The 24,191-nt window shown below is 48.1% G+C and overlaps 1 protein-coding gene across 1 annotated transcript; it reads right to left on the bottom strand.

Moving 5' to 3' along the window:
* Positions 1-2,370: 2,370 nt before the first annotated feature.
* On the bottom strand, positions 2,371-22,578 carry LOC115502287 (zinc finger protein 530-like). The gene is made up of 5 exons (XM_032591260.1): positions 22,373-22,578; positions 19,652-19,778; positions 15,617-18,193; positions 14,161-14,205; positions 2,371-3,860 (listed from the first exon to the last, which is right to left on the bottom strand). Exons 1-3 carry the CDS (start codon positions 22,403-22,405, stop codon positions 16,809-16,811), a joined length of 1,545 nt encoding a protein of 514 aa, XP_032447151.1. The 5' UTR covers positions 22,406-22,578; the 3' UTR covers positions 2,371-3,860; positions 14,161-14,205; positions 15,617-16,808.
* Positions 22,579-24,191: the final 1,613 nt, after the last annotated feature.

Below are 24,191 nucleotides of genomic sequence, written 5' to 3'. Positions count from 1 at the left end.
TCCCCTTATCAACAACTCATTTTCTGGTTCTTTTGTAAGATGTTATTTCTGTTATTCACATCATGAACAAGGATGCTTCTCTGAGGTCCAAAGAATGGTTAATATTAATGATAAATTTGGAACAAACTTTATCATGGAAGGACATAGTCCACTCTGACTCTCTCCTCGGTCCGCAGCATCTCCTGACCTAGATCTCACTATTCATTGCCCCCCTCCCCCCCGGGGAAAGATTGTCAGTCTCCACAGATCACAGGAAAGTTTCTCTCACTAATGTCTTTCCCTTCTCGGGAGGGCATTAACCACTATGAATTGTCCCTGTTAATTGACAGAACAGACAAAAAGCTTTCCAGAGTTATTCTCAACTTCCCAGACAGGCACTGCCGTCACTGCACCAGGTGATTGGATAACGTGAGGTGAGATCAGAGAATTTCAAATTATGCCTCAGGGATTTACTGATTCCCCACCACCCATCCTCTGATTGTAGTGACTGTCACCACAGACCACAGGTCCAGCCTCCTTTAAAAAAAAAAAAAAAAAAAAGGCAACACTGTGGATGACTCTCTGTATACCAGTCTGAGACAGAGGCTCAGAAGAAAAGGTCTCTGTATTGGAGTAACAACGTGTAACGTCTGCAAAGTAACTCTGCTTATCAGGGTGGGTACTGGTATTTTAAAAAAAAAAATTTTTTTTTTCAACGTTTATTTATTTTTGGGACAGAGAGAGACAGAGCATGAACCGGGGAGGGGCAGAGAGAGAGGGAGACACAGACTCGGAAACAGGCTCCGGGCTCCGAGCCATCCGCCCAGAGCCCGACGCGGGGCTCGAACTCCCGGACCGCGAGATCGTGACCTGGCTGAAGTCGGACGCCCAACCGACTGCGCCACCCAGGCGCCCCAGGTGGGTACTGGTATTGACACACGCTTCCACACATAGAGATAGGACATTTTCTAAGGCATGAACCACACTTCTGAACACAGCGGCAGCTAAGAAATCCTACGTCCGTCTCTGACTCCTCCTATTTCAGTTGGTGTGATCATCAGTGTCACTGGTTGGCAAGGAGGGCAACTGGTTACTAGACGGTAATTCTGTAGTTAGAATTTCAGACTCCGCTTTAAGGATCAGCAGGAGTCATACTATCGTTACCTCCATGTGCGTGATGAGGGATGCGACACTTGGTAAGTTCTCTGATCACAGGCACCCGCTATGTACTTGAGTGACAGTCATCAAAATGTAGACATTTACTGCTCTTTGTTTGAACCCTGGATGTGATTAAAGGATCATCACACAGTGATGGACAATACCTGTGGTCCTTAAAAGAACTTCTCTTGGAGAAGGGAAAGCAGTCTGAAAAGGAAATTACACAATTAGCCCTAGCATACCCTAGCGGATGAAGTTCGAGGCCAAAGCTCGAACTTAGGTTTTTCCATTATTGTCTGCTGGACCCTCCACATGCTGGTAAATAGTATGTTCCTTTGCGTATTACAGACGCAAAGGAAAGTCAATCACAGAGAACAGACCTGGTGTGCTGGTCTGACACTTATCAACAGAAACGTACACGTATTGTATTTAGTGTTCTTTTTTCCCACTGATGTGCTGCGTTTGGGCCTGATGGTCTGGGCTAGTGGCTCTGTGGAGTTCATCTTGTACAGACGTATGCAGGACGTTCTCCACATTCACAGCAAAAACCTGTCCCCCAAATGCTCTGCTGAGACCAAAGTCACCCAGAGCGTCCTCATCCAGGTAAGCACATTTGTCTCCATTACCTCGCTGTCTTCATCCTTCTGCCTTTTGGTTGGCTCACTCTGCTGGACCCGGTTGTGGCTGGTGAGTCTCAGTGCACTGACTGCTGTATGCCCCCCACCCTCAGTCCTCTCGTGCTCCTTTCTCTTTAGGCTCCACTTTGCCCACTGTGCAAAAGAAACTATTTCCATACACTGGTCAGGTCGCTACAAAGGTTAGAATGTAGGTCTCTGAATATTGTCCATTTATAAATTCATCTTTCCTCCTATATATTTAAGCACTTTGTGGACAAGTCGGATTGAGAACAGAGTCAGGAACAAGACAGGGTGAGCCTGACCCTTTTTTTTTTTTTCTGTTTATTTATTTGAGAGAGCGCTCATGCATGAGAGGAGGAGGGGCAGAGGGAGAGGGAGACAGAGAATCCCAAGCAGGCTCCGTGCTGTCAGCGCAGAGCCTGACGCAGGGCTCCATCTCAAGAACCGTGAGATCGTGACCTGAACAGAAATCAACAGTCGGGATGCTTAACTGACAAAACCCCCCAGGTGCCCCATAAAATTATTTGTAATTTAGCCAACAGCTAGGCACAAAAAAGGGAGGTATTCTCACTTCTACTTTGCAGTACACATCCCATAACAGCAGAATAGAAGTGGGTATTTTTCTCACAAAAACAAACAAACCTCTCTTTCTTATAAGTCCTGCTAAATTTCCTGTCTCTACCCTTCTCTCCTTTTAGAATCATTTGAAACAACATGGTCATTAAATATATTCTCAGCTTTATTTGATTAAATACACAAACTCCTAAAAACATGAGATCCCATTCTCCCCTCTCATTCTTGCATGGGCTAGTGAAGACTTTAGGAATACATTTACGATAAAGCTTCTCCCCCCCACCCCCCCTGCAGTTTCACTAGGAGAAGACTTAAGTCACTTGGGTCTCAAGTTGTTGCCACTGAGTCCAGAAGTGTTTGGTGCCACTTGGATGCCCTCAAATAAATTCCAAACACAACTGCAGAAGTAAGCTAGCTGTTTGATGATACCTTCAGAACAGTCGTGGGGCATCACACAATATTTGAACAGAAGAGTGGAATTTCAAAGTTGGGTTTGCTCGTGGTTGCAATCCAGTCAGAAACTCCATATTATGCGTCCCTGCAATGTTCCCTGTGCTCCAGTGGGATTGGGATGGCTGGAAGGGAAAGGGGCCACATAAACCTGGTGCTGAGCTAGGTGGGACTGGGCGATTTGTGAAGTGTGCATGAGAAACAGCTTTCATGAGGGTGACTGATGTCAGAGCTCTGGTACATGGGATCACAAACTCTAGTAAAGATAGTGATGCTACTGTAACCCCCTTAAGGAGGCTGCGGCTGTGCTGATTCTCGTGTGTCTCAATTCTGCAACTTTTCTTTCTGAACCTATTCTCTCCTCCCTAATGCTCCTCACCTAAGCTCTCTCAGAATCAGTCCTCAGAAAAGAAGCCTTTAGTAGGAGGGTTTCCTCTGTATACTTCATTCCTTCTAAGAATCACACGGGATGTGTCCATTTTACATCCATCTTCTGCTCTGTGTTGACTGCTGAGGTCTTTTGCTGTTGTGGACGGTCATCTGTTTGTTCAGTCTGTTTCCTCATCTGTCCACCTCTGGTCTTTTGTTCATATTCTCCATCCTGGAATCAGGGTATTTCACTTGACCTTTACTCTTCCTCCTTTTAAAATCTTGTTGTTCTCTGTATTTGAATCTTCTTTTGATAACCGTGCTATCAATCACTAGAATCTCACTTTTATTATTTATTCAGTTGACTGAAGACGTCACTGAATCAGTATATATGTGTCAATAGTACTCTCCGTGGTGTGTAGCATTCCTATTTTTCTTCCACTCTTTTATTCTGTAAGAGTCGGACCATTTTCATGAGCTCTTTCTTCTGTGAGACTCACTCTTGGCCAGCATGGTTTTCTCCCTTTTTTCTCTCTTCTCTCCACTGGCTACAGTTCTGGCTGCTTCACCTAATGTCCTTCTCCCAAAATCATTTCATATAACCTTGATTTTTCCAGAGTCTCGGTGAAGCTTGTATAGAACGGTTGGACTCCAGTCGTCTCGGGTCCTGTGGACACCATGCTTTCATGGCATCTCAGGATGAAAAGGAGATGGTACAAAACATGATTAAAAGTAGGAAAATAATAGAAATTTAGAACATGAGTGTCTTTTCTTTGGCCTCATTTCATTTAGTCTGGTCCTCAATGATGTCCCTTCTGGACTATTATTTAGATGGCTTTATGGTACTCTTTCTGTACCTTTGAAAAAAATTTTTTTAACATTTATTTATTTTTGAGAGAGACAGAACGTGAGTGGGAGAGGGGCAGAGAGGTGGAGACACAGAATTTGAAGCAGGCTCTAGGCTCTGAGCTTTAAGCACAGAGCCCGACAAGGGGCTTGAACTCACGAACCGCAAGATCATGACCTGAGCCCAAGATGGGACTCTTAACCGACTGAGCCACCCAGGCGCCCCATAACCATTAATTTTCAAAAAGGCAGTTCCATGAAAGACAAAGGTTGAAGTGCTCCAAACTGAAAGAGGCTGAGATACATATCAAAATCTATGACTCTAGAATGGATCATGGATCAGAAAAGATTACAACGAAAATATCTCTAGCAATTGGCAAAAATGGAAGTGTTTATTAGATACCATTTATCGATGTTAAATTTCCTAAACTTGATAGCAACACGGTTGCTATGATGCTTAGATGATAAACATAAAAGTACTGTGGGGTGCTAGATGGGAGTGAGCATGTTACTAATGTGTAAACACTAGGTGATGGGTGTTCAAGGGCGTATTGGTGTTCACTGAAGTATTATTATGACATTTCTAGACGTCTGAAACTTTTCTAGAAGAAAATATAAGAACAGGGGTGCCTTGGTGGCTCAGTTGGTTAAGTGTCCAACTCTTGATTTCAGCTCAGGTAATGATCTCACAGTTCATGAGATCAAGCCCCACATTGGGCTCTGACAGCATGGAGCCTGCTTGGGAATCTCTCTCTCAAAATAAATAAACATTAAAAAGTATATAAGAACAATGTTTCCTGCAAGAAAGTATTAAAATGCTTTAATCTTCTGCTTCTATTATCACTAGTTTCTTCAAGTATCTCAGTTTACTCCTCAGGATATTCTGGCATAAGTTCAATATGTTCCCTTATCTCTATGTAGGAATAAAGGAGTTTTTAGATTGGTGGGGAGGTGGGAAGGGGTAGGGGTACATTTAGTAGGACCCAAGAATCTGTTCTGCCTTAATGGATATAAATATAATATCCTGTCATAATAACAAACCACAGAAAATACATGATTAGCCCTCGTTACATGTCTTGACTATTCTTGGCCATATGCTTATTTTTAATACTAGTTTCCAAGTAAGCTTTTCAACTCCCCTGGGGAAAAAAAATTTAAGAATTTTAACTGTAATTTCATTAACTCTATAGAGATTATTAAAATACCTATTGACAGTAGTTCTGTGCCAGGTATAAAAGCATAATGTATAAGTGATGACACGAGAGGTCAATGCCACCGAAAGAAAACGTTCATGTCCCTCACAACTCCCCTAGAAGTGGGAGGCAGGGCATGCATTCACAGAAGGAACACCAGATTTGAGTCATAAAACAGAAGTAGGAGCACAGGGAGAGCCTAGGCCAGAAGACTCTACGGGGAGTTTCTGAAAAAAACATAAGGCACGGCAGGGTGAACACCTTAGGAATGACTAGTCTGCATAATTTTGGCGGGTTCTGAATCATAAGGGTGGTCTTTGAGTTGCCAGGCGGACTGGCCCTGGGATGACCGAGGCTGAGGAACATGGCCTCCTGGTGTTCACATACAAACAGAGGAGCCTGTGGGGTGGTGTTTCGATGACTCAAAACGCAACGGGCAACTGGGTGTGGAGGGTCACAAGCTCAGGGTCTATGTGAGCCTCCACTTCCAGAACGGCCCGGCACATAGTCAGTCACTTGTGGCTTCCCCCACCACCCCCGTTGTGGTTTTAATGGTGTACGGCACAAGGTGGAGAGGGGGTTTCTTGTGTCAGAAGCCCTCGAACAACTAATGCCCATCCAAAGTATTAGACCCCAGGAGGCGCGAGGCTGCCAAAGCCTCTAAGGAAACGAGTTTACGAGGGCGGCAGCAGGAATGCCTGCTGATGTGAATTTGGAAGTGAGATCTGTAACGAGGAGTATGTCATCACTAGAACCCAAAGGACTAAACAACGCTGGACTTCCATGTCCTCAATAAGTGTGTCAAGTGAGTCTCCTTGGAGGACAGCATCAATGTAGTGTCACACCTGTGCTTTTGGAGAAAGGTGGACGTGTGCAGACTGATGGCAAAGCTGTCATTGTAGCCCGTGTGTGAACTGGGAAAAGAGTCTTGTGTCCCACTGCAAGTGGAAACAAACTGCGTTTGAGAGGCTTGGTTAAAATAGGCTGAAATAAACAGAACACGTCAGCCAAATCTACAAGCACAAAATACTGATCAGTTACCGATGAACAGAATCAGTAATTTTAATAATATTGGGCATGGGGCCTTCATGGATGGGACCACAACATCCCGGCCGTAGAAATTAATCACGAGGAACCCGGTTATTTCCAGAATCCAGAAAAAGCAAAATTGGGCTGTCAAGTGGTGGAACAGTGGGGAAACCACCCCCTTATCAACTAGTCTTCACACAGTAAGTTTTAACCCTTGAAGGTCTTATTTTAACTTACATTGGGCCATGTTAATATTCCAAATAGGCATTATGGTGTCTCCTTTCATCAAGTCAATTTGGAACTGTTAAAGGCTTTAATTCATTATTTTGTCAGAGCATCCATACCCGATTTTAAAGCAATGGGTCCTATGACTATGGGAAATTGAGGCAAGGCTACCAAGGCATACTCGCTTTTCCTCCAATTTTATGTTTATTTACTTTTTGTTTGTTTATTTACTTTCTAAGGTGACAAAGGGCACAACGTTTAAATTTAGTGGGATCCTCAGATGTAACCAGAATATTCTTAAGTAACAGTATCAATTAAGTCCATGAAGTTGTCACCTGGTGCATTTTAGCAAATGTTAAAGTACCTTCAGAACCTAGGTTTTATGGGGCGCCTGGGTGGCTCAGTGGGTTAAACGTCCGACTTCGGCTCAGGTCATGATCTCACGGTTCGTGGGTTTGAGCCCCGCGTCGGGCTCTGTGCTGACAGCTTAGAGCCTGGAGCCTGCTTCGGATTCTGTGTCTCCCTCTCTCTCTGCCCTTCCCCTGTTCACACTCTTTTTGTCTCTCTCAAAAATAAAAAGCATTAAAAAAAAAAAAGAATCTAGGTTTTATAGGCACCAAACCCTATCAGTCTCTTTTTTTACCTTTTTGTTAACAGAAATTTGTTGGTGTATACATTCTGGATTTTTAATTTTTTTTTGAGGTTTTTAATTCTTAAATGGGGTCACATTGCAGCACTTTGCTATAACATATATGAACACACAACTTATTATATATGAATGTTAGAGTATTAAACGTATGTATACATTATTACTCTCTTTCCCCGTTATCTCGGGGTGTGTTTCTAAATTTTTTTTTTTTAACGTTTATTTATTTTTGGGACAGAGAGAGACACAGCATGAATGGGGGAGGGGCAGAGAGAGAGGGAGACACAGAATCGGAAGCAGGCTCCAGGCTCTGAGCCATCAGCCCAGAGCCCGACGCGGGGCTCGAACTCCCGGACCGCGAGATCGTGACCTGGCTGAAGTCGGACGCTTAACTGACTGCGCCACCCAGGCACCCCTATTTTTTCCTTTTTTTAAAAAAAAATTTTTTTAACGTTTATTTATTTTTGAGACAGAGAGAGACAGAGCATGAACGGGGGAGGGGCAGAGAGAGAGGGAGACACAGAATCGGAAGCAGGCTCCAGGCTCCGAGCCATCAGCCCAGAGCCCGACGCGGGGCTCGAACTCCCGGACCGCGAGATGGTGACCTGGCTGAAGTCGGACGCTTAACTGACTGCGCCACCCAGGCACCCCTATTTTTTCCTTTTTTTAAAAAAAAATTTTTTTAACGTTTATTTATTTTTGGGACAGAGAGAGACAGAGCATGGACGGGGGAGGGGCAGAGAGAGAGGGAGACACAGAATCGGAAGCAGGCTCCAGGCTCCGAGCCATCAGCCCAGAGCCCGACGCGGGGCTCGAACTCCCGGACCGCGAGATGGTGACCTGGCTGAAGTCGGACGCTCAACCGACTGCGCCACCCAGGCGCCCCGAGGGTGTGTTTCTTAAACAAGTCACTGAGGGCCGGCACCGTTTGCTACTAGTCCTGGCATCTGCTCAGCACGTAGGGTTGAGCCCCCCGAACTCGGGCTTGCAGCTGCCTCCGGAGCAATCTTTACTCCTCTTTCCTTTGTCTCTACCTCTGATTCACGCTTTGAGCTGCCTGAAGGTGACTTCTTTACTTTGTGTCTCGGGCTTACAAGAAAAAAGGGGGCATGGGGGTAAGCTAAGGGGCCTGGTGCTCCCAGGCCAACTCTCCCCTGGACAGCTCATCTCCCCATTTTCTTTTTAAGTAGGCTTCACACCCAGGACAGAACAAACACAATGCGGGGCTTGAACTCACAACCCTGAGATCAAGCCCTGAGCTGAGAACAAGAGTCAGATGCTTAACGGACTGAGCCATCCTGTGCCCCCTCATTTTTTTCTCCTTAGGCAAAATCTTTTAGAATGACTTTGTCTCTAGGCAGCTGTCTATACTCCCCACCCCATTTCCCCTTTTGTCTCCTGTATGTTCCCCAGTGTTTTCCTTTTTTCCCTTTTGGGTGTCTATCGGCCCAGCTCCTGGTGGTCCCAGTCGCCCTCAGAGGGGCCGGGGGTCTACATGCAAAAGAGCAATGTGGGCAGCATCCTGACTCGGGGACCTCTGGCTTACAGAGACTCCTAGCTTGTTACCAGGCAGCGGCACCTACAAGGGCCCCAGTAGTGACAGGGACATCTGTCATCTCTAACGAGCAGAGAAGCCTCAGGTGCTTAAGGGGGAGTGCCGGTTTTTCTTTTTACCTTTTGAAAATTTAACAGGAGTCACAAGTGTCCAAGGATGGGATCCCTTATATCCTACTTGGTTGGGGGACGGATCGTGACAACAGTAAAGCAAGCAACAAGGGATGTGCCTTTGAAACATTTACTTCTGGCTTCCCATGAGGAGGACAGCCCTCGGTGCTAGGCAGCCCCAGCAGACCCCTGCAAATCCCAGGGACCCACGCCTGGTTGAAAGCAGATCTATAGCTCATGGGGACCAATACCCAGACTCCCCGCAAGGAATGCCCTTGAGAAGGGCAAGCCAGGAGGCCCTCTGCAGCCTCAGCACCGGTGGGCAGGCTGACCAGACTCAACCCCAACACAGCCCCATTGGAGGAGGCCTGTCCTCGCTTCCTTGTGGGAGCCTTTGCCAGACACGCAAATACCCCAGGTCACTGCCAGGAACTCAGGGTCAAATGAGGTTTGGCCCAGCAGACCATGATGTTCAAGGTAAGGCGCCAACCTAGGGAACTACAGCCACCGCCAACCTGGACCCAGCACCTAGGACACGAGCGGACCCCAGAGCCGCGCGCCTCCAAGGTTCTCTTACGGTTCAGGTTGGAACGTCACGGCGGCACACGGCAGGCACAGAAAACAGCAGCGGCGGCGGCTAGCTGCGCCCCCCCCGAGGGAAGCATCTGCAGCCTGGGATGTCCGGGCGGGCAGCCACGGCCCTCACTGCACCTGTTCCGTGTACAAAGGTGCCCGAGTAGCGACAGAGGTCAGCACCACTGAAGGAAGAGCCAGGCAGAGCCACAGAAGGAAGACCAGGTTTGGGTCCAGAAGCACGAGCCAGGGGAGAACCTGGGCCAGAAGACTTTCCCGGGGTTTCCGAGAAGGCGAGGCAGGGCCAGGGGAGCAGGTTAGGACTGGCTGGCTGGAGTTACCTCAGCAGGCTTCAGGCCCAGGGGTGGTCCCTACTTGCCTGGCACCTGGTCCTGGAGTGACCCAGGCCGAGGAATACTGCCTGGTGGGGTGCGTGGGCCACACGGAGGAGGCGTGGCTCTAGACTGGTCCGTTTGCACGGCAGAGACACGCTCCCGGCTGGGCCCTCTGGTATCACCAAGAATTGGCCAGCCCCAGCCAAAAGGTTATTTAAGACATAAAAATATCAAAATGTACAGAAAATAATGATTAATACAACAGCGTCACTCCTCTTGGATAAACTTTATCACCGAAATTCACTCCTTTAGCCTTCACAGTGATGCTGAGTATGCATATCTCCAGAGAAACTTGGAAAATTCGGGTACAGAATGCTATCTGAGGGGAAGGAGAACAGTCCGCGTTAGTGAAATGCTCCTACACATTCCACTGCAAACCACACACGCAAAAGACCACAAAACACGCACACAGAAACACAAGCTATAGGGACACTTAGTGCCCGCTGGGAAGCTGTGAGTACAAATCTCCGCACCCTTCACAGGGAGCAAAGCTCGAGTGGACATTGTCAAGTTCAGTGTGTTTGGTCAGCAAAGAGGGAGGACAATCCACCCAGCCTGCAGAGGGAACATGAGGAGACATCAAAGGTCCGCCGAATGCTGTGGCCCAAGCGGCAGGAATGGGCACTCTAGGATCCCAATGCTGGCCACCTCTCGTGGCCCCAGTGGGTGAGGAGTCCTCCTTCCTGGTGGAGGAAAAGTTCTCTCTCAAAATCAAAGAAGCCTAACAAGCCCTGGGCTTCTCTCCCCCTCTCCCCTTTTACAAGGATTCAAGAAACATTAGAATGGCTAACGTTGTTAAAAAGACTAATTATACCAAATATTGATGAGGTTGTAGGGAAAAGACACTCACGCTACTGGTGGGGGCATGAAATTACATACCCGCTTTAGAACACAGTCGGCAGCTTCCTAAAAAAAACCCCAAATATCCAACTACCCTCTGACTTAGGCACGATACTCCTAGGTATGAACTCAAAAGAAATGAGACATATTTCCATGAAGACTTCACATAAATGTCTGTGGCAGCTTTATCTTAAGAGCCAGGGACTGAAAACAATCCAAATGCTAATGAACAGACGAATGCACAAATGGCGTGATATCCGCAGAGTACAAAATATCGACCTATACGCTACACGACTCAAAAGAAAAGCAATACCGGAGCGCCTGGGCGGCTCAGTCGATTGAGCATCCAACTTCGGCTCATGGCATGATCTCGCGGTTCGTGGGTTCGAGCCCTGCGTCGGGCTCTGTGCTGACAGCCGAGCCTGGAGCCTGCTTCAGATTGTGTCTCCCTCTCTCTCTGCCCCTCGCCCACTCACACTCTCCCTCCCTCTCGAAAATAAACATTAAAAATTTTTTTAAAAGAAAAGCAAAATCTGACTATTCTTGACACAGCAGAGATAAACATCAAAAAACAATTGTGCCGTATAAAAGAAACCACCTAAGAAAGGACTCGACTTATGTGAAATTCTGAAAAAGGTAAACTCCTCTATACTGAATAAAATAAGCACATTTACCCAGACGCCAAGTATCGTCCACTCCCCAACATTTCCAAAAACATTTCCAACAGTCCTAAAGAATCCTGACCATCAAAGCCAGAGGACAGCTGCAACCAAGTAGGCAGGTCACCTACTGTGAGTGAGCTCAGCTTTGTGAGGCACTCCCTGCAGCGGGCACATTTTGCTTACTTTGTTGAGCAGCAGATATGGGGAGAAAAAACTGAGTGAGACATCCCAGGGCCTGGAACAGGACAGGCACGTGGTCAGTGTTTAGGACATGTTAGCTCTGGCTGTTGTTTTATTTTGTTTTGTGTTTACTAATTTATCTCTTTAAAGTGACACATATTTTATTTTTCCTAAATTATTATATTCTTTCCAAAGCTCTGGTAAATGGGAAAAAATTTTCCTTGCCATAAAGAATAAGTTGCCATGAAAACACAACAATAAAATCAAAATAATGCTACTACGTCCCAGCAAGCTCATGGGGCCTCCTCGGGACTGCTCCCGGCTTGCAGAAAGGGAAATTAGTAATGTGTAGAGGGGTACGCAGACTCAGCACTAAACCCAGACTTTCTCCTGAGGCCAATCGGGGGAACGAGAACGGAGAGGGCTGGCTGCAGGAGTGCCCACCCATGCCACGTGAAGACATGTCCGTGTGCCCTCTAAAATCACCCCCCGTACCCGTGGAGGACTGTGGCCCGGGCCTTAAGGAAACAGGGATGACTGTACAGGCACCTGCTGTGCTCCCATCAGCGCACTGTCAGACCTGCAGTGACAGAGGAGGGAGCTGTTCCTTCCAAACCGGGCTGCCGACTTCGGCTCAGGTCATGATCTCACGGTCCATGAGTTCGAGCCCTGCGTCGGGCTCTGTGCTGACCGCTCAGAGCCTGGAGCCTGTTTCAGATTCTGTGTCTCCCTCTCTCTCTGACCCCTCCCCCATTCATGCTCTCTGTCTCAAAAATAAATAAACGTTAAAAAAAAAAAATTAAAAAAAAAAAAAGAGTCCAACTTCAGCTCAGGTCATGATGTCACGGTTTGTGAGTTTGAGCCCCATGTGGGGCTCTGTGCTGACAGCTCGGAGCCTGGAGCCCGCTTCGGATTCTGTGTCTCTCTCTCTGTCCCTCCCCTGCCCACAGTCTGCCCCTCTCTCTCTCGGAAATAAACAAACATTAAAAACAAACAAAACAAAAAACCCCACCATGATGTCTGGGTTTAGTGGGTAAAATAACTCACTGATATACATGAAGGGAGATGAAACAAGAATGACCCTAAATAATGACGGAAGACTAAGGGTCCATAATCTTTTCCATTCTGTGTATATTTGAAAGTAGCCATTAAAAAGCGTTGAATATGTCCTTGTATTAGTAATTCTATGTTGGGAAGATTATCTTTAATTAATTTATTTTATTTTAGAGAGAGAGGAAGAGAGAAAGAGCATGCACATGTGAGTTGGGGAGAGGGGCGGGGGGGCGGTGCGGAGAGAGAGAATCTTAAGCAGGCTTCAAGCTCAGCACAGAGCCCAATGAGGGGCTCGATCCCATGACCCTGGGATCACGACCTGAGCTGAAATCAAGAGTTGGCCACTCAACCAACTGAGCCACCCAGGTACCCCTGGTTTATCTTTTTTTTCCTTTTTTTAGAGAGAGAGGAGGAGAATGAATTTTAAAAGCGCACAAGGAAGCTTTTGTTTTTATGAATCAAAACGTCCAAATACACATTTTAAACATGCGCATTTTAGTCAATTATACATCAGCCAAACTTGAAGTCACAAATACTCAAATAGTGTCACTCCCTGATCACTTTACTGTTTTCGTATCACATACGGTGTGGAGGCCATCTGTGGGTACTCTATCAATAGGGTAGAAATAGAATGGCGTGCTACTGCCAACTTTTCCCAACCCCGTTTGGGGACATCATGTCGGCAGTTTGAAATTGGTCATCATGGGAGAACTTATACCAATAAAGTCAGCAAATGCTAGAAACTAAGGCTTAATTTATCATGTTATTGAATACAATATATGGAATGTCTACGCCTAGAAAAGTGATGGAAGGGCGCCTGGGTGGCTCAGTCAGTTAGGCATCCCACTTCGGCCCAGGTCATGATCTCGCGGTCCGTGAGTTTGAGCCTCCCACGGGGCGCTCTGCTGTCAGCCGGCCGTCAGCAGAGAGCCCGCTTCAGATCCTCTGTCCCCACTCTCTCTCTGCCCCTCCCCTGTACTTGTGCATGAGCTCTCTCTCGAGAATATATAAAAATATAAAAATAAAATAAATATTTTAAAAAGTGATGGAAAGTATGCTAATAAATCATATAGGTGGCCACTACCTTGTGCATATCCCCCCAAAGAGAATACCCATAAAGAAAAAATGACAGAATATTCTTCGAGTACTCAAAAACAACTATTCCAGGGGCGCCTGGGTGGCGCAGTCGGTTGGGCGTCCGACTTCGGCCAGGTCACGATCTCGCGGTCCGGGAGTTCGAGCCCCGCGTCGGGCTCTGGGCTGATGGCTCGGAGCCTGGAGCCTGTTTCCGATTCTGTGTCTCCCTCTCTCTCTGCCCCTCCCCCGTTCATGCTCTGTCTCTCTCTGTCCCAAAAATAAATAAAAACGTTGAAAAAAAAAATTAAAAAAAAAAAACAAAAAAAAACAACTATTCCATGCAGCAAAGAAGTTGCCCACATTACTGAAGAACAAAGAATATTCCAACCTAAGTCTGTTTTGTTTCATCTTATTTGTTACTAAACGGAAAATAACCAAATTTCATAAGAGAGAAAATAGTCCACAGGTAAGAAGAGGCAGTTTACTAAAAAAGATAAACAGCAAACACATGAAATAATGCTCAACACCATAAATCCTTAGGGAAATACAATGAAAACAAATGAGATAACAGTACTTATTTTAAAAAGGTGAAATTAAAAGTCATCTTACCAGGCACTGGCAAGGGTGTGAAGGAGTTGGAAGTCTCACATGCTGCTGGTGGAAATGCAAAAAGACACAACCATTTTAGATCACTGCTTGGCAATTTTTAAAAAGGAGTTAAATATTTACCTACCCCATGACTCAGGCAGTGCACTAGGAGTCATTAAAATAGGAGAAATGAAACACATATCCATATAAAGAATTATAAACAAATGTTTACACCAGCTTTATCTGCAAAAACTCAACACTGGAAATAATCCAAATATCCATCAACAGATGAATGGATAAATGCAGCTGATGACACATCAAAGAGAAAGCTACTCAGAAATTAGAATAAATGATTCATACAGGAGCCATTTAGGATTCTCAACGCCGCATCAAGAAAACAGAAAAAAAGAGCAAACACTTTATGGTTAATCATAAAATTCTAGAAAATGCAATCAATTTTATTTTTTTTTAAACATTTATTTATTTTTGAGACAGAGAGAGACAGAGCATGAACAGGGGAGGGGCAGAGAGAGAGGGAGACACAGACTCCAAAGCAGGCTCCAGGCTCTGAGCGGTCAGCACAGAGCCCGACACGGGGCTCGAGCTCATGGAGCGTGAGATCATGCCCTGAGCCGAAGTCGGACGCTTAACCGACCGAGCCACCCAGGCGCCCCCAAAAATGCAATCAATTTTAAAAGAATGCAAATCAATCGTTGCCTGGAGGGCCAGAGAGAGATTATAAAAGGGAGAAAGGAAAACATGCAGGTGACCGGCATGCTCATTATCACTGCTAACAGGGACGGTTTCCTAAGTGTACACAAGTCAAAACTTACCATGTTGTAATGCTTTAAATACGTTCAATTTGGGGCGCCTGGGTGGCGCAGTCGGTTAAGCGTCCGACTTCAGCCAGGTCACGATCTCGCGGTCCGGGAGTTTGAGCCCCGCGTCAGGCTCTGGGCTGATGGCTCAGAGCCTGGAGCCTGTTTCCGATTCTGTGTCTCCCTCTCTCTCTGCTCCTCCCCCGTTCATGCTCTGTCTCTCTCTGTCCCAAAAATAAATAAACGTTGAAAAAAAAAATTTTTTTTAAATAAATACGTTCAATTTAGTCTATGTTTATTATGCTTTAACTTAATACAGCTGTCAGAAGTGGTTCACAATAAAAATCCAAATCTCCCACTCTTCGGAACATCAGGTCTGGGAACACTGTATTGACTCCACTGTCTCACTCATGCCTGAGGGTCAGCCTTTCCTCAGTGGCAGTTAATACTGGCCAACAGTGAAAGCCATTTCCACCAGAGTAAGGGCATTGCTAGCTGGGTCACAATAGCCATATCCCCAGAGTACAGGATCTCCCTTCTCCCCTGCCTTCTTCTGTTGCCTGTACAGCAACGGCCTTGAGGTTAACAGCTCAGATTGGCTACAGGAACCCACGAAACCCCTGTCTGCCAGTGACTTCAGCTACACAAGATAAACCCACCTGGAGATCCTGAGATTTCTGTACACTCGCAGCCTGCAGTCGGTCACCCAAACGCCTGTGGGTGCACACCCGGGAGAGGCGCACTCCATGTACCCTGCGGCAGTCTCCCCCACGCTCTGTTGATAGTGTTTCTGTGCCAATTATGGGTTCCCTTGCCCCTGCAGTCTTACAGCCAGCGACACTGGCCTACTGAGCTCTGGGTATCAGGGTGCACAGCTCCTCTGCAGGACCTGGGGCTGATTTTCCTCAGCACTGCTGGGCACTGAGGTATCCCATGAACAAGGAAAAATTCACGTTGTCTCCAAAAGCACGGGTGTTGTCACAACTGCCCCTTTCTCAGGGTGACCTCTGGCATCCAGGCAAAAACTCAGGACCACAGAGCAGTCTTTCCTAGGAGGTCCTGGCAGCAACGCAGACTATGATACAACTGGAGAGCACTACACTCCACCATCACACTGTCCCCTCTGAGGCACCCAACGTTTGCATTCCCTCACAACTTTCCACTTCAAGTTGGCAGTCCTTCAAGCTACCCTACACTGTGGACAGAGTTTCTAAGATTAAAGGTGCTTAAACAGAAAGGCCTTTATTATTGCACAAACCAGCCAAAGCTGTGCGAGTTTCCAGTTCAATGACTTGGAAGCTGGAAAACCTCATCAAGAGCACTCCCTGAGACCAGTTAGATCTCTCAAAAAGCTAGTTCTTCTGCGCAGGCCATCAGCAGAACCCAGATAGTGTTCTAGAGGCCAACAGAGGGTCAAGTCCATGTGCTAACTTGTCAAGAGAGAAGGGAATGAAGATCCCATAAGGCTCAGGATACTCTTGATTTCCTCTAGCACACGGGAGAGCAGAGGTCAGCTTTGACAAGCAGACCAAGGTGACTGACGCACACTGTGGGGACTGGTCACGTGGTAGAGCTGAAGTGGCTGCTGCCACCGAAACTGGCAGGGACATCAACCTGGCAAGGAGCCTGGACAGGTTGTACATGCTTCCCGCATAACTGAAACTTACAGGGAAATCTCCAGTCTGTAGATGTTTTCAGATCTATAAATTCAGTTCAGGCAGATGGCTCAAGAGGCTTTCCTCCACCACAATTAAACTAAGTAAGGAAAGGGCACATTCTCTGCATCTGTTTCACTTTGTGTGAACTCTTTGGTGTTGACTGAGCTCAGTTTGCAGCTAAAGGATTTCTCATTCACTGCAGGTGAGCTCTCCTATGTCGAAGGAGGCCAGAGCTCTGGCTAAAGGATTTCCCACACTCATTGCACTCGTAAGGCTTTGCTCCAGAGTGAACTGTCTGGTGTCGAACGAGGTGGGTTTTACGGCTGAAGGATTTCCCACATTCACTGCATTCATACGGCTTTTCTCCAGTGTGAACTCTTTGGTGTTGAATGAGGACAGATTTCTGGCTAAAGGATTTCCCACATTCATTGCACTCATAAGGCCTTTCTCCAGTGTGAACTCTTTGGTGTTGAATGAGGACAGATTTCTCACTAAAAGATTTCCCACATTCAATGCAATCATAAGGCCTTACTCCAGTGTGAACTCTCCAGTGTCTCATGAGGTGGGTTTTACAACTAAATGATTTCCCACATTCAGTGCATTCATAAGGCCTTGCTCTAGCGTGAGCTCTCTTGTGGCGAAGAAGGCCAGAACTTTGGGTAAATGATTTCCCACATTCAATGCATTTGTAAGGCCTTTCGTTAGTATGAACTCTCAGGTGTTTAATAAGGATAGATTTTTGGATAAAGGACTTCCCACATTCACTGCACTCGTACGGCCTCTCTCCAGTATGAACTCTTTGGTGTTGAATGAGGTCAGATTTCTGGCTGAAAGATCTGCCACATTCTATGCACTCATAAGGCTTTGCTCCAGTGTGAACTCTCCAGTGTCGAATGAGATGGGTTTTGCGACTAAAGAACCTCCCACATTCACTACACTTGTAAGATCTTTCTTCGGTGTGAATTTTCTGGTGCTGAAAAGGTCTGTATTTACAGCGGACGTCTTTTCCACATTTGCTACATTCGTCAAGACCTTCTCCATCGTGGAATCTCTGGTGGTCAAGAGTGTGAGTGTTGCTGAAAGCTCTCCTGCATTTGATCCACTTGTGACTTATTCCGCTGGTAAAGGGCTCCCCACACTCAATGCTGCTCTGGGGCTTCTCGCTGTTGGGCATATCCAGGTGCTGGAGAAGGCCTGAGGGAGCTAGAAAGTCCTTTCCACCTTCCCCACTGGCAAAGGGCCTCGCTGACACGTGGAATCTGCAGCTCGTCACTAACAAGGCACTGTCCATATCCATTTTGAACATTTTCTCTCCACTGTCATGCTTTTGATACTGGTGAAGGTTTGCACCAAACCAGAAGCCTCTGGTCGCTCCACCCAAGTATGATTTCTGCCCAGAATATGCCGCTCGGAGCTCAGAAGGTTGCAAATTGTCTTTCAAGACTGGGACACAATTCTCACAGAGGTGAGTCTTCTGGATTGACGAACCTGTCTTAGAAGTCCTGACCTGTGACACTCTTTCTACAGAAACACTCTGCTCAGAAGGTACTTCCTCATTCTCTGCTCCACACCAACAATCTGAAAGCAGAGAAATGCTGATAAAGTATACTTTACCTCTGAGGAAGAGAGGGAAGTCCCATCAAAAATGTGCGTCAAAAATATACATTCAAACCAAAGACAGAATCCACGGGTATAATTTCAGAATGGGGCACCAATTTGAAGGGAGGGCTGCTTTGCAGTACTGGGCCTCTAAAGATGACAGAATGAGGGAGACCTTTTGGGACAAAGGGCACAAGTAGGGGGTGCCACACAGGGAGGGGAGGCAGCATCACTAATTCACTCCTATGCCAACAGCCTTCAGCAGGAACTTGTTGTCTGGGGACAAGTCCACGCTACTGAGAACGATGGTTCTGCCCAGGCCCAGGGAAATACCAATGGAACTGAGTATCTGGTGTTCAAGGACAATTTAAGGATATGTGCACACGTCACAACACATTACGTACAGGAGAACTGCAGACCGCGTGGTGGAGAGGAACAAGTGATGGAGGTCAGAAAGCTGGCGACAGCCAGGAATGGAAGTCACAGATGAAATGTGACTCAGAGTCAGAAAAGCGTAGAGTATGCAGAAAAAAGGTGTAGAAATGATGTGTCCAGTGGCACCTGCACCGAAACGCTGGTGAACACAGGGCAGGTTCCTGGTATACTTTAAACACAGCCCTGATGTCAGGCCCCTTCCAGCAGCTGCCACTCACCAGGCCAGGCCTTCTCTGAGACCGCCGGGCCAAGTCCACCCTGCGAAGCAGCCAGCACCCTCCTCAGACTCCCAGTTGGAGAACTACGTAGGACCTGAGTGAGGCAAGTCCTTAGGGAAAGACAGGACAGGTGAGGGGTCAGCACCAGCCCAGAGCAACTAGGAAATATCGGATCACAGAAAGGAACACTGCAATTAAAATCTCAAAGGACGGTCTTTCAAGAAAGGTCTAAGGACCACATAAGTAGGGACCATGACGATGTTTACAATTCCTGATATAGGCAATCATAAGGAAATCTTTAAAAGTTCTCATCACAAGGAAAAAATATCTGCAACTCTGTATGGTGATGAACGTTCATTACACGTAATGTAGTAAGCATTCTACAACATATACAAGTATCAAATCATTACACTGTATGCCTAAAACCAATATGTCGCATGTCAATTATATCTCAATTTAAAAAAAAAAAAAGGAGGCAGAACCTGGGGCACAAGATGCCACGAATCTGGACACAGTCATCCCACCAGGGAGAGGGTGAGCAATGTGAGATCCATTCGGGTGACTGTGGGACTCCCAGATTCCCAGACCCTTCCCTGCACACGGTGGGGTAGCAGGTATTAGGGCGGCTTGCTGAGGGCACCGCTTGGGGCAGTGAACATAGCTTAGCACTGGCACCCACAGCACACATGCCAAGGAAGTGGGGAAGTTAGCAGAGGCCAAGGTTTAGCTCTGGGAGAGGGAGAAAGAGCAGCTCACAACACTGAGAGGAAGATGAAGGCCTTACCCAGGGATGTTGTAAGTGCAAAGGTCTCCAGCATCACGTCGTGGTACAGGAACCTCTGAGCCTCATCAAGGAGCCCCCACTCCTCCTGGGAGAAGTACACGGCCACGTCCTCGAAAGTCACACAACTCTGCCAGAGTGGGGACAGTTCATTCCATAATCAGCTTCTCCCCTAGGATTCCCAAGTTCATCCACCCACTCATCCTTCCCCTGCTCACCCACCTCCCCACGTCCCCATCTCAGAGAAGATACCAGGCCCTGGGGCATCTGATGCACACTGTCTCCTTCTGGTCCCTTTGATCACCATGTCCACCCACAGCAACGACAGGCAGGTGGGCAGGTAGACGATACCAAAACTCTGATGTCAGGCCCCTTCCAGCAGCTGCCACTCACCAGGCCAGGCCTTCTCTGAGACCGCCCTGCCAAGTTCCCCAAGAGGGACACACTCTCTCGTTAAGCAATTCTCCAGATCAGATGTCCCAGACGTAACCAAGGGTGTGGGCTCCCATTTCTCTCTTAGGTTCTCAAGGCCAGGGCCCTCGGGCCTTCACTTCCCACTCTCTCCTAGTTCTCCCTGCTCTGTACCACAGGCACTCCCCATCCTTCTTCCATGGCATAGAGTCTGGCAAATTCAAACACGTTCCAGAACTACAGCAGCACACCTCCAATGGCCCCCACAGCCAGAGGCAGCCCAGAGTCCTGCTCCGTAGGTCTCCCTGCCTGACAGCTCCTCGCTTCAACCGCAGCCACACGGAACCACTTGTGGATCTCAGCACTCATGACCCTCCTCCACTCATGCTGCACTTGATCGGCTCTCACCGGTCAAGCCTTCTTCTCTCTGTCCAACCCTCATCCAGAGCCAGTCCCAGAGCCTTTCCACCCCAGGTCCAGAGATTCTCCTACATGAGCACTTGGCCCCCAAGCTAATCCAGCTGCCCGACCGAAAGTCCCCAGGCACACCAAGGTCACAACAAAGTCCTGGGGACCCCAGAGCAGTGAGTAAGCAGCAGTCCTGGCCTCACCACCATGTTGCCTCCATTACTCCCACACTTCTGCATCATCTCATGTGCACCCACCTCTCAGAAGCCTTGCTCCCATCAGGTCATCCACTCTCCCGCACTGTTCCCACCACTCCTCTCTTTCGCTGACCCACACGCAGACACTGGTCTGCACCCCCCCAACTAGGTGACCAAGCATGAGACCCAGCCTCTGACCTCACTCACCCCTTCCGAGACTACTATTAACATCGTCATGACTGGGATTACCCCTCCTCAACGTGACCCACTGTGTTACGGACCGAATGTACGCATTCTCCCAAAAGTGGTATGTTTGGAGCCCTAACCCCCAGTGTGATGGAATTTGGAGATTTGGAGGTGGGGCCTTTTGGGGTGGTGATCAGATTCTGATTAGGTCAGGAGGGTGAGACCCTCTTAAGAAACCCTTCTACTTTCTTCTCTCTCACCTTCAAAATCAGAAAATCACAGGTCTACTGAAAAAACCTGATTCAGAATCCAGCCATCTCTACCCCCTCCAAGGCCACCGCACTGGTCCACATCATCAGCGCTCACTGGACTACTGCAGTGCCCTCCTCCCTGGTCTTCCTGCCACTTCGCTCACTCGCCCAGTCTGTTCTCTGTGCTGCAGCGGCAGGAAGCATGAGAGCTTGAACAGATCCCTCCTCTGCTCCAAAGCTCCCACTGTTCCCACCATCTCCAGAGTAGACACCCAACTTCTCAGGGGGCCATCCCAGGTCTGACTCCTGCCCCTGTGCTCTCTGTTCCCATGAGAAAGGACACTGAGCTACACTTGTTCAGCTCAGTCTCCCCTCCAAAGGCCTGCAGACACTGGTACTATACTGGGGCAACCGTCCTCCACACCTCATTCTATTGGCTGCCAGCAACAGGAACCACTCCACAGAACCCCCAGCCTGGTCTGAGGACCCTGGGCTTGGAACCTGTTCCCAGTCCCCAGGCCTGGAAGAATGATAAATGAGTGTCAGGACACCACAATCACAGAGATAAAGAGAGGAATCAGGACCAGTGAGGTTCTGGAACACCATCCACTCACTCACCTCTGCAGGGTTCGTAAGTGCTTCTGTACTGATAACGGTCTGTGTGAAGAGGAAAGTTCGGAGAGGCAGGTGACCATGGCAGGGCTCCATGGGCTCCGGGCTACCCTGCACCCCTGCCCGGCCCTGGAGCCAGGTGACCTGGGATAACTACAGTCTCTCTGATCCTCAGTCCCCAGAGCTGAGTCTTACAACTGTATGACCTTGGACAGGGACCAAATCCTCCCTGTGCTTCCTATTATCATCCTTCCTCCGGTCTGGTCCCCTTAGCACCTTGTAAAAACTTTTTAAAAAGGCTAATTCAGGTGAGGCCTTTCCTGTTCACAATTCTCAATGGCTCCCAGCCTCTGATGGCCACCTGCCAGTCCCCCGTGACCCCGCCGCACACGCTCTGTTCCCCTGAGGGCAGAGGGAGGACCCCACACCCTCCAATTCCTCCCCCTCGGCGCCCCCTGCAGCCCTGCACCAGCCGGCCCCTCCCCTGCAGCCCGCTCCCGCACCCTGTCGTGCCAGCGCTCAGACACAGGGTCCCCACACGCGAGCGCCTCCCCGGCCCGGACACCGGTACCTGGGCCGCAGGGACGCGAGCAGGCGCCCCGCGCTCGGGCCTGGAGGGTCTGGGGCGGGGGGGAGGGCCCGGGGGGGCGCGCGTTTACCTGAGCCGGGTCCCTGCGCGCGGTCGCCGCCATCTGACTCTGGGCGGAGCAGACACCCGGGCCAGCGGTCCCCGTCCCGGCGCCGGCGCGGGGCAGCCCGGGCGGCGTTGAGGAGTCGCGGACGCCAGTCTGCGCGGCGGGGACAGCGCCTCCCCTCGCGCCTTCTCGGTCCCCTCAGTCTCCACCCGACCTCAGGAGTCCGTGACCCAGCACATACAGCTCAGAGCAGCCAAAACTACCGCCACGAGGAGGACGCCGGAAGTCCCGCCCCGACACGATGGGAACACACGGAATTGCCCTTCTCGTGAGCCTCTATTGGCTAAACGACGACGACGCCCGGCGCAGCGTCCTCTGGGTAGTGTAGTTCTCACAGCACGAAAAGCCCTGGCGCGGGGCGCCCCTCACCCGCAGACTAGGAGGGAGAGGTGCTGAGAGGTGGTGTCTCCGTCTCCCAAGGGCGGGGGAGGGGCCTCGCTCCTTTAAGGGGCTGCTCTTAGATTTCTGAGGAGTGTCGTGTGCAACTGATCACCTAGGTGTTTAGAGAAGTTATTTCGGACTCCTTGAAGCTTAGTATTTTCTCGGATTCTTGAAGTATTATTTCAGATGCTCCCAGTGACTCAGTCCATTCCACAGAGTCGTGCAGACACAAAACGTGGAGCCTAATAGTTTATCTTCTTTCTTTTCAAATGCCTCTAGCCCGAAACGTTAGAGTCAGCTTTGTGAGTTTCAGTACGCTGGGTCAGGAACAAAAGAAAAAGACTCCGCACAGGGACAGGACAGAGAGGAAACAAAGTGTTAGACTGCCGTAGAGCAGGAGGACAAAGGTGAACTCTGTTGTTGGTTCCCACAGAAAATCTCTCTGCTGGCCGTATAGGTAGTGATTGTGTCCAACTCACTGAGGAACACGGGTTTGTATCCATAATATCTATTACTCCCTATCCTTAGCCACATTTAATTCCTTTTAGGAATCTGGCGAGTATTTAAAAGAAGAGACAACTGTGCTGACAGGGCGAAGCCTGCTTGGGATTCTCTCTCTCTCTCTCTCTCCCTTTCTCTGCGTCTCCTCTTCTCATGCTCTATCTCTCTCAAAATAAATAAACTTAAAAACAATAATAAAAGGAGAGCCACTTACCAAATGTCATTTTGGAAAAGGACAGTGTCTATAGTGTTCGCCAATATAGGAGCACGTGGGCAAAGAGGATACCAGACTATGAAGTAAAGGTTTGGGACACTAAGATCTCATCCATTTGACGGGAAGTTATTATCGTTCCTGCTGCTACTGCAGGGATGGTGTCTGTATGGGGAGTTGAGATGACCTCAGAAACAGTTGTGAAATGAAAATCACTGAAACCCATTAATAATGGTTATGTAGTCATTCAGGGATAGTGGTAGGATAGCGCTGGGAAAATATCAGTAAAAGGTAAAAAAAGAAAAAAAAAGTTAATACTCCTACCAACTTCCGTTAGCAAATTATGCCCGGAAAAGAAAAACATGTATATGCCAACAATGGCTATAGAGCAGCTGTGAGTTAAACACATTTTCTTACTGATCCTCACTTCATGCATAATAAAGGCTTCAGAGTGGATATTGTGAGGATCAGTCAGTTTGACAGAGACAAAAGATGAACTCAGGCTATCAGAGAGAACGCAGAAAAGTAGGTAGCCCTAAAGCAAGTAGAAGAGGATGACATGTCTCTGGGTCCCTCAGACACCATCCACGTGCCTCTCCTTGTATTTATGTCCCAACTCAAGCAAGAAGTATTGATTTTCAAGACAGTATTTCTTTATTATTTTCATAATATGTTCTTTCTTAAATTTGA

The sequence above is a fragment of the Lynx canadensis genome, chromosome E2 (assembly GCF_007474595.2).
Source record: "Lynx canadensis isolate LIC74 chromosome E2, mLynCan4.pri.v2, whole genome shotgun sequence".
Taxonomy (NCBI): domain Eukaryota; kingdom Metazoa; phylum Chordata; class Mammalia; order Carnivora; family Felidae; genus Lynx; species Lynx canadensis.
Note: the sequence above shows the minus strand (reverse complement) of the source record. Positions and strands in the feature narration are given on the sequence as shown.

Excerpts from the sequence above, each read along its gene's own strand:
- LOC115502287 (XM_032591260.1), bottom strand. The coding sequence starts at position 22,405 with ATGGCGGCGACCGCGCGCAGGGACCCGGCTCAG. Across the intron at positions 19,779-22,372 it reads CGCGCAGGGACCCGGCTCAG|AGTTGTGTGACTTTCGAGGA; the intron begins GTAAACGCGCGC and ends CCACTCTGGCAG. Across the intron at positions 18,194-19,651 it reads TGCACTTACAACATCCCTGG|ATTGTTGGTGTGGAGCAGAG; the intron begins GTAAGGCCTTCA and ends CTCTGCTTTCAG.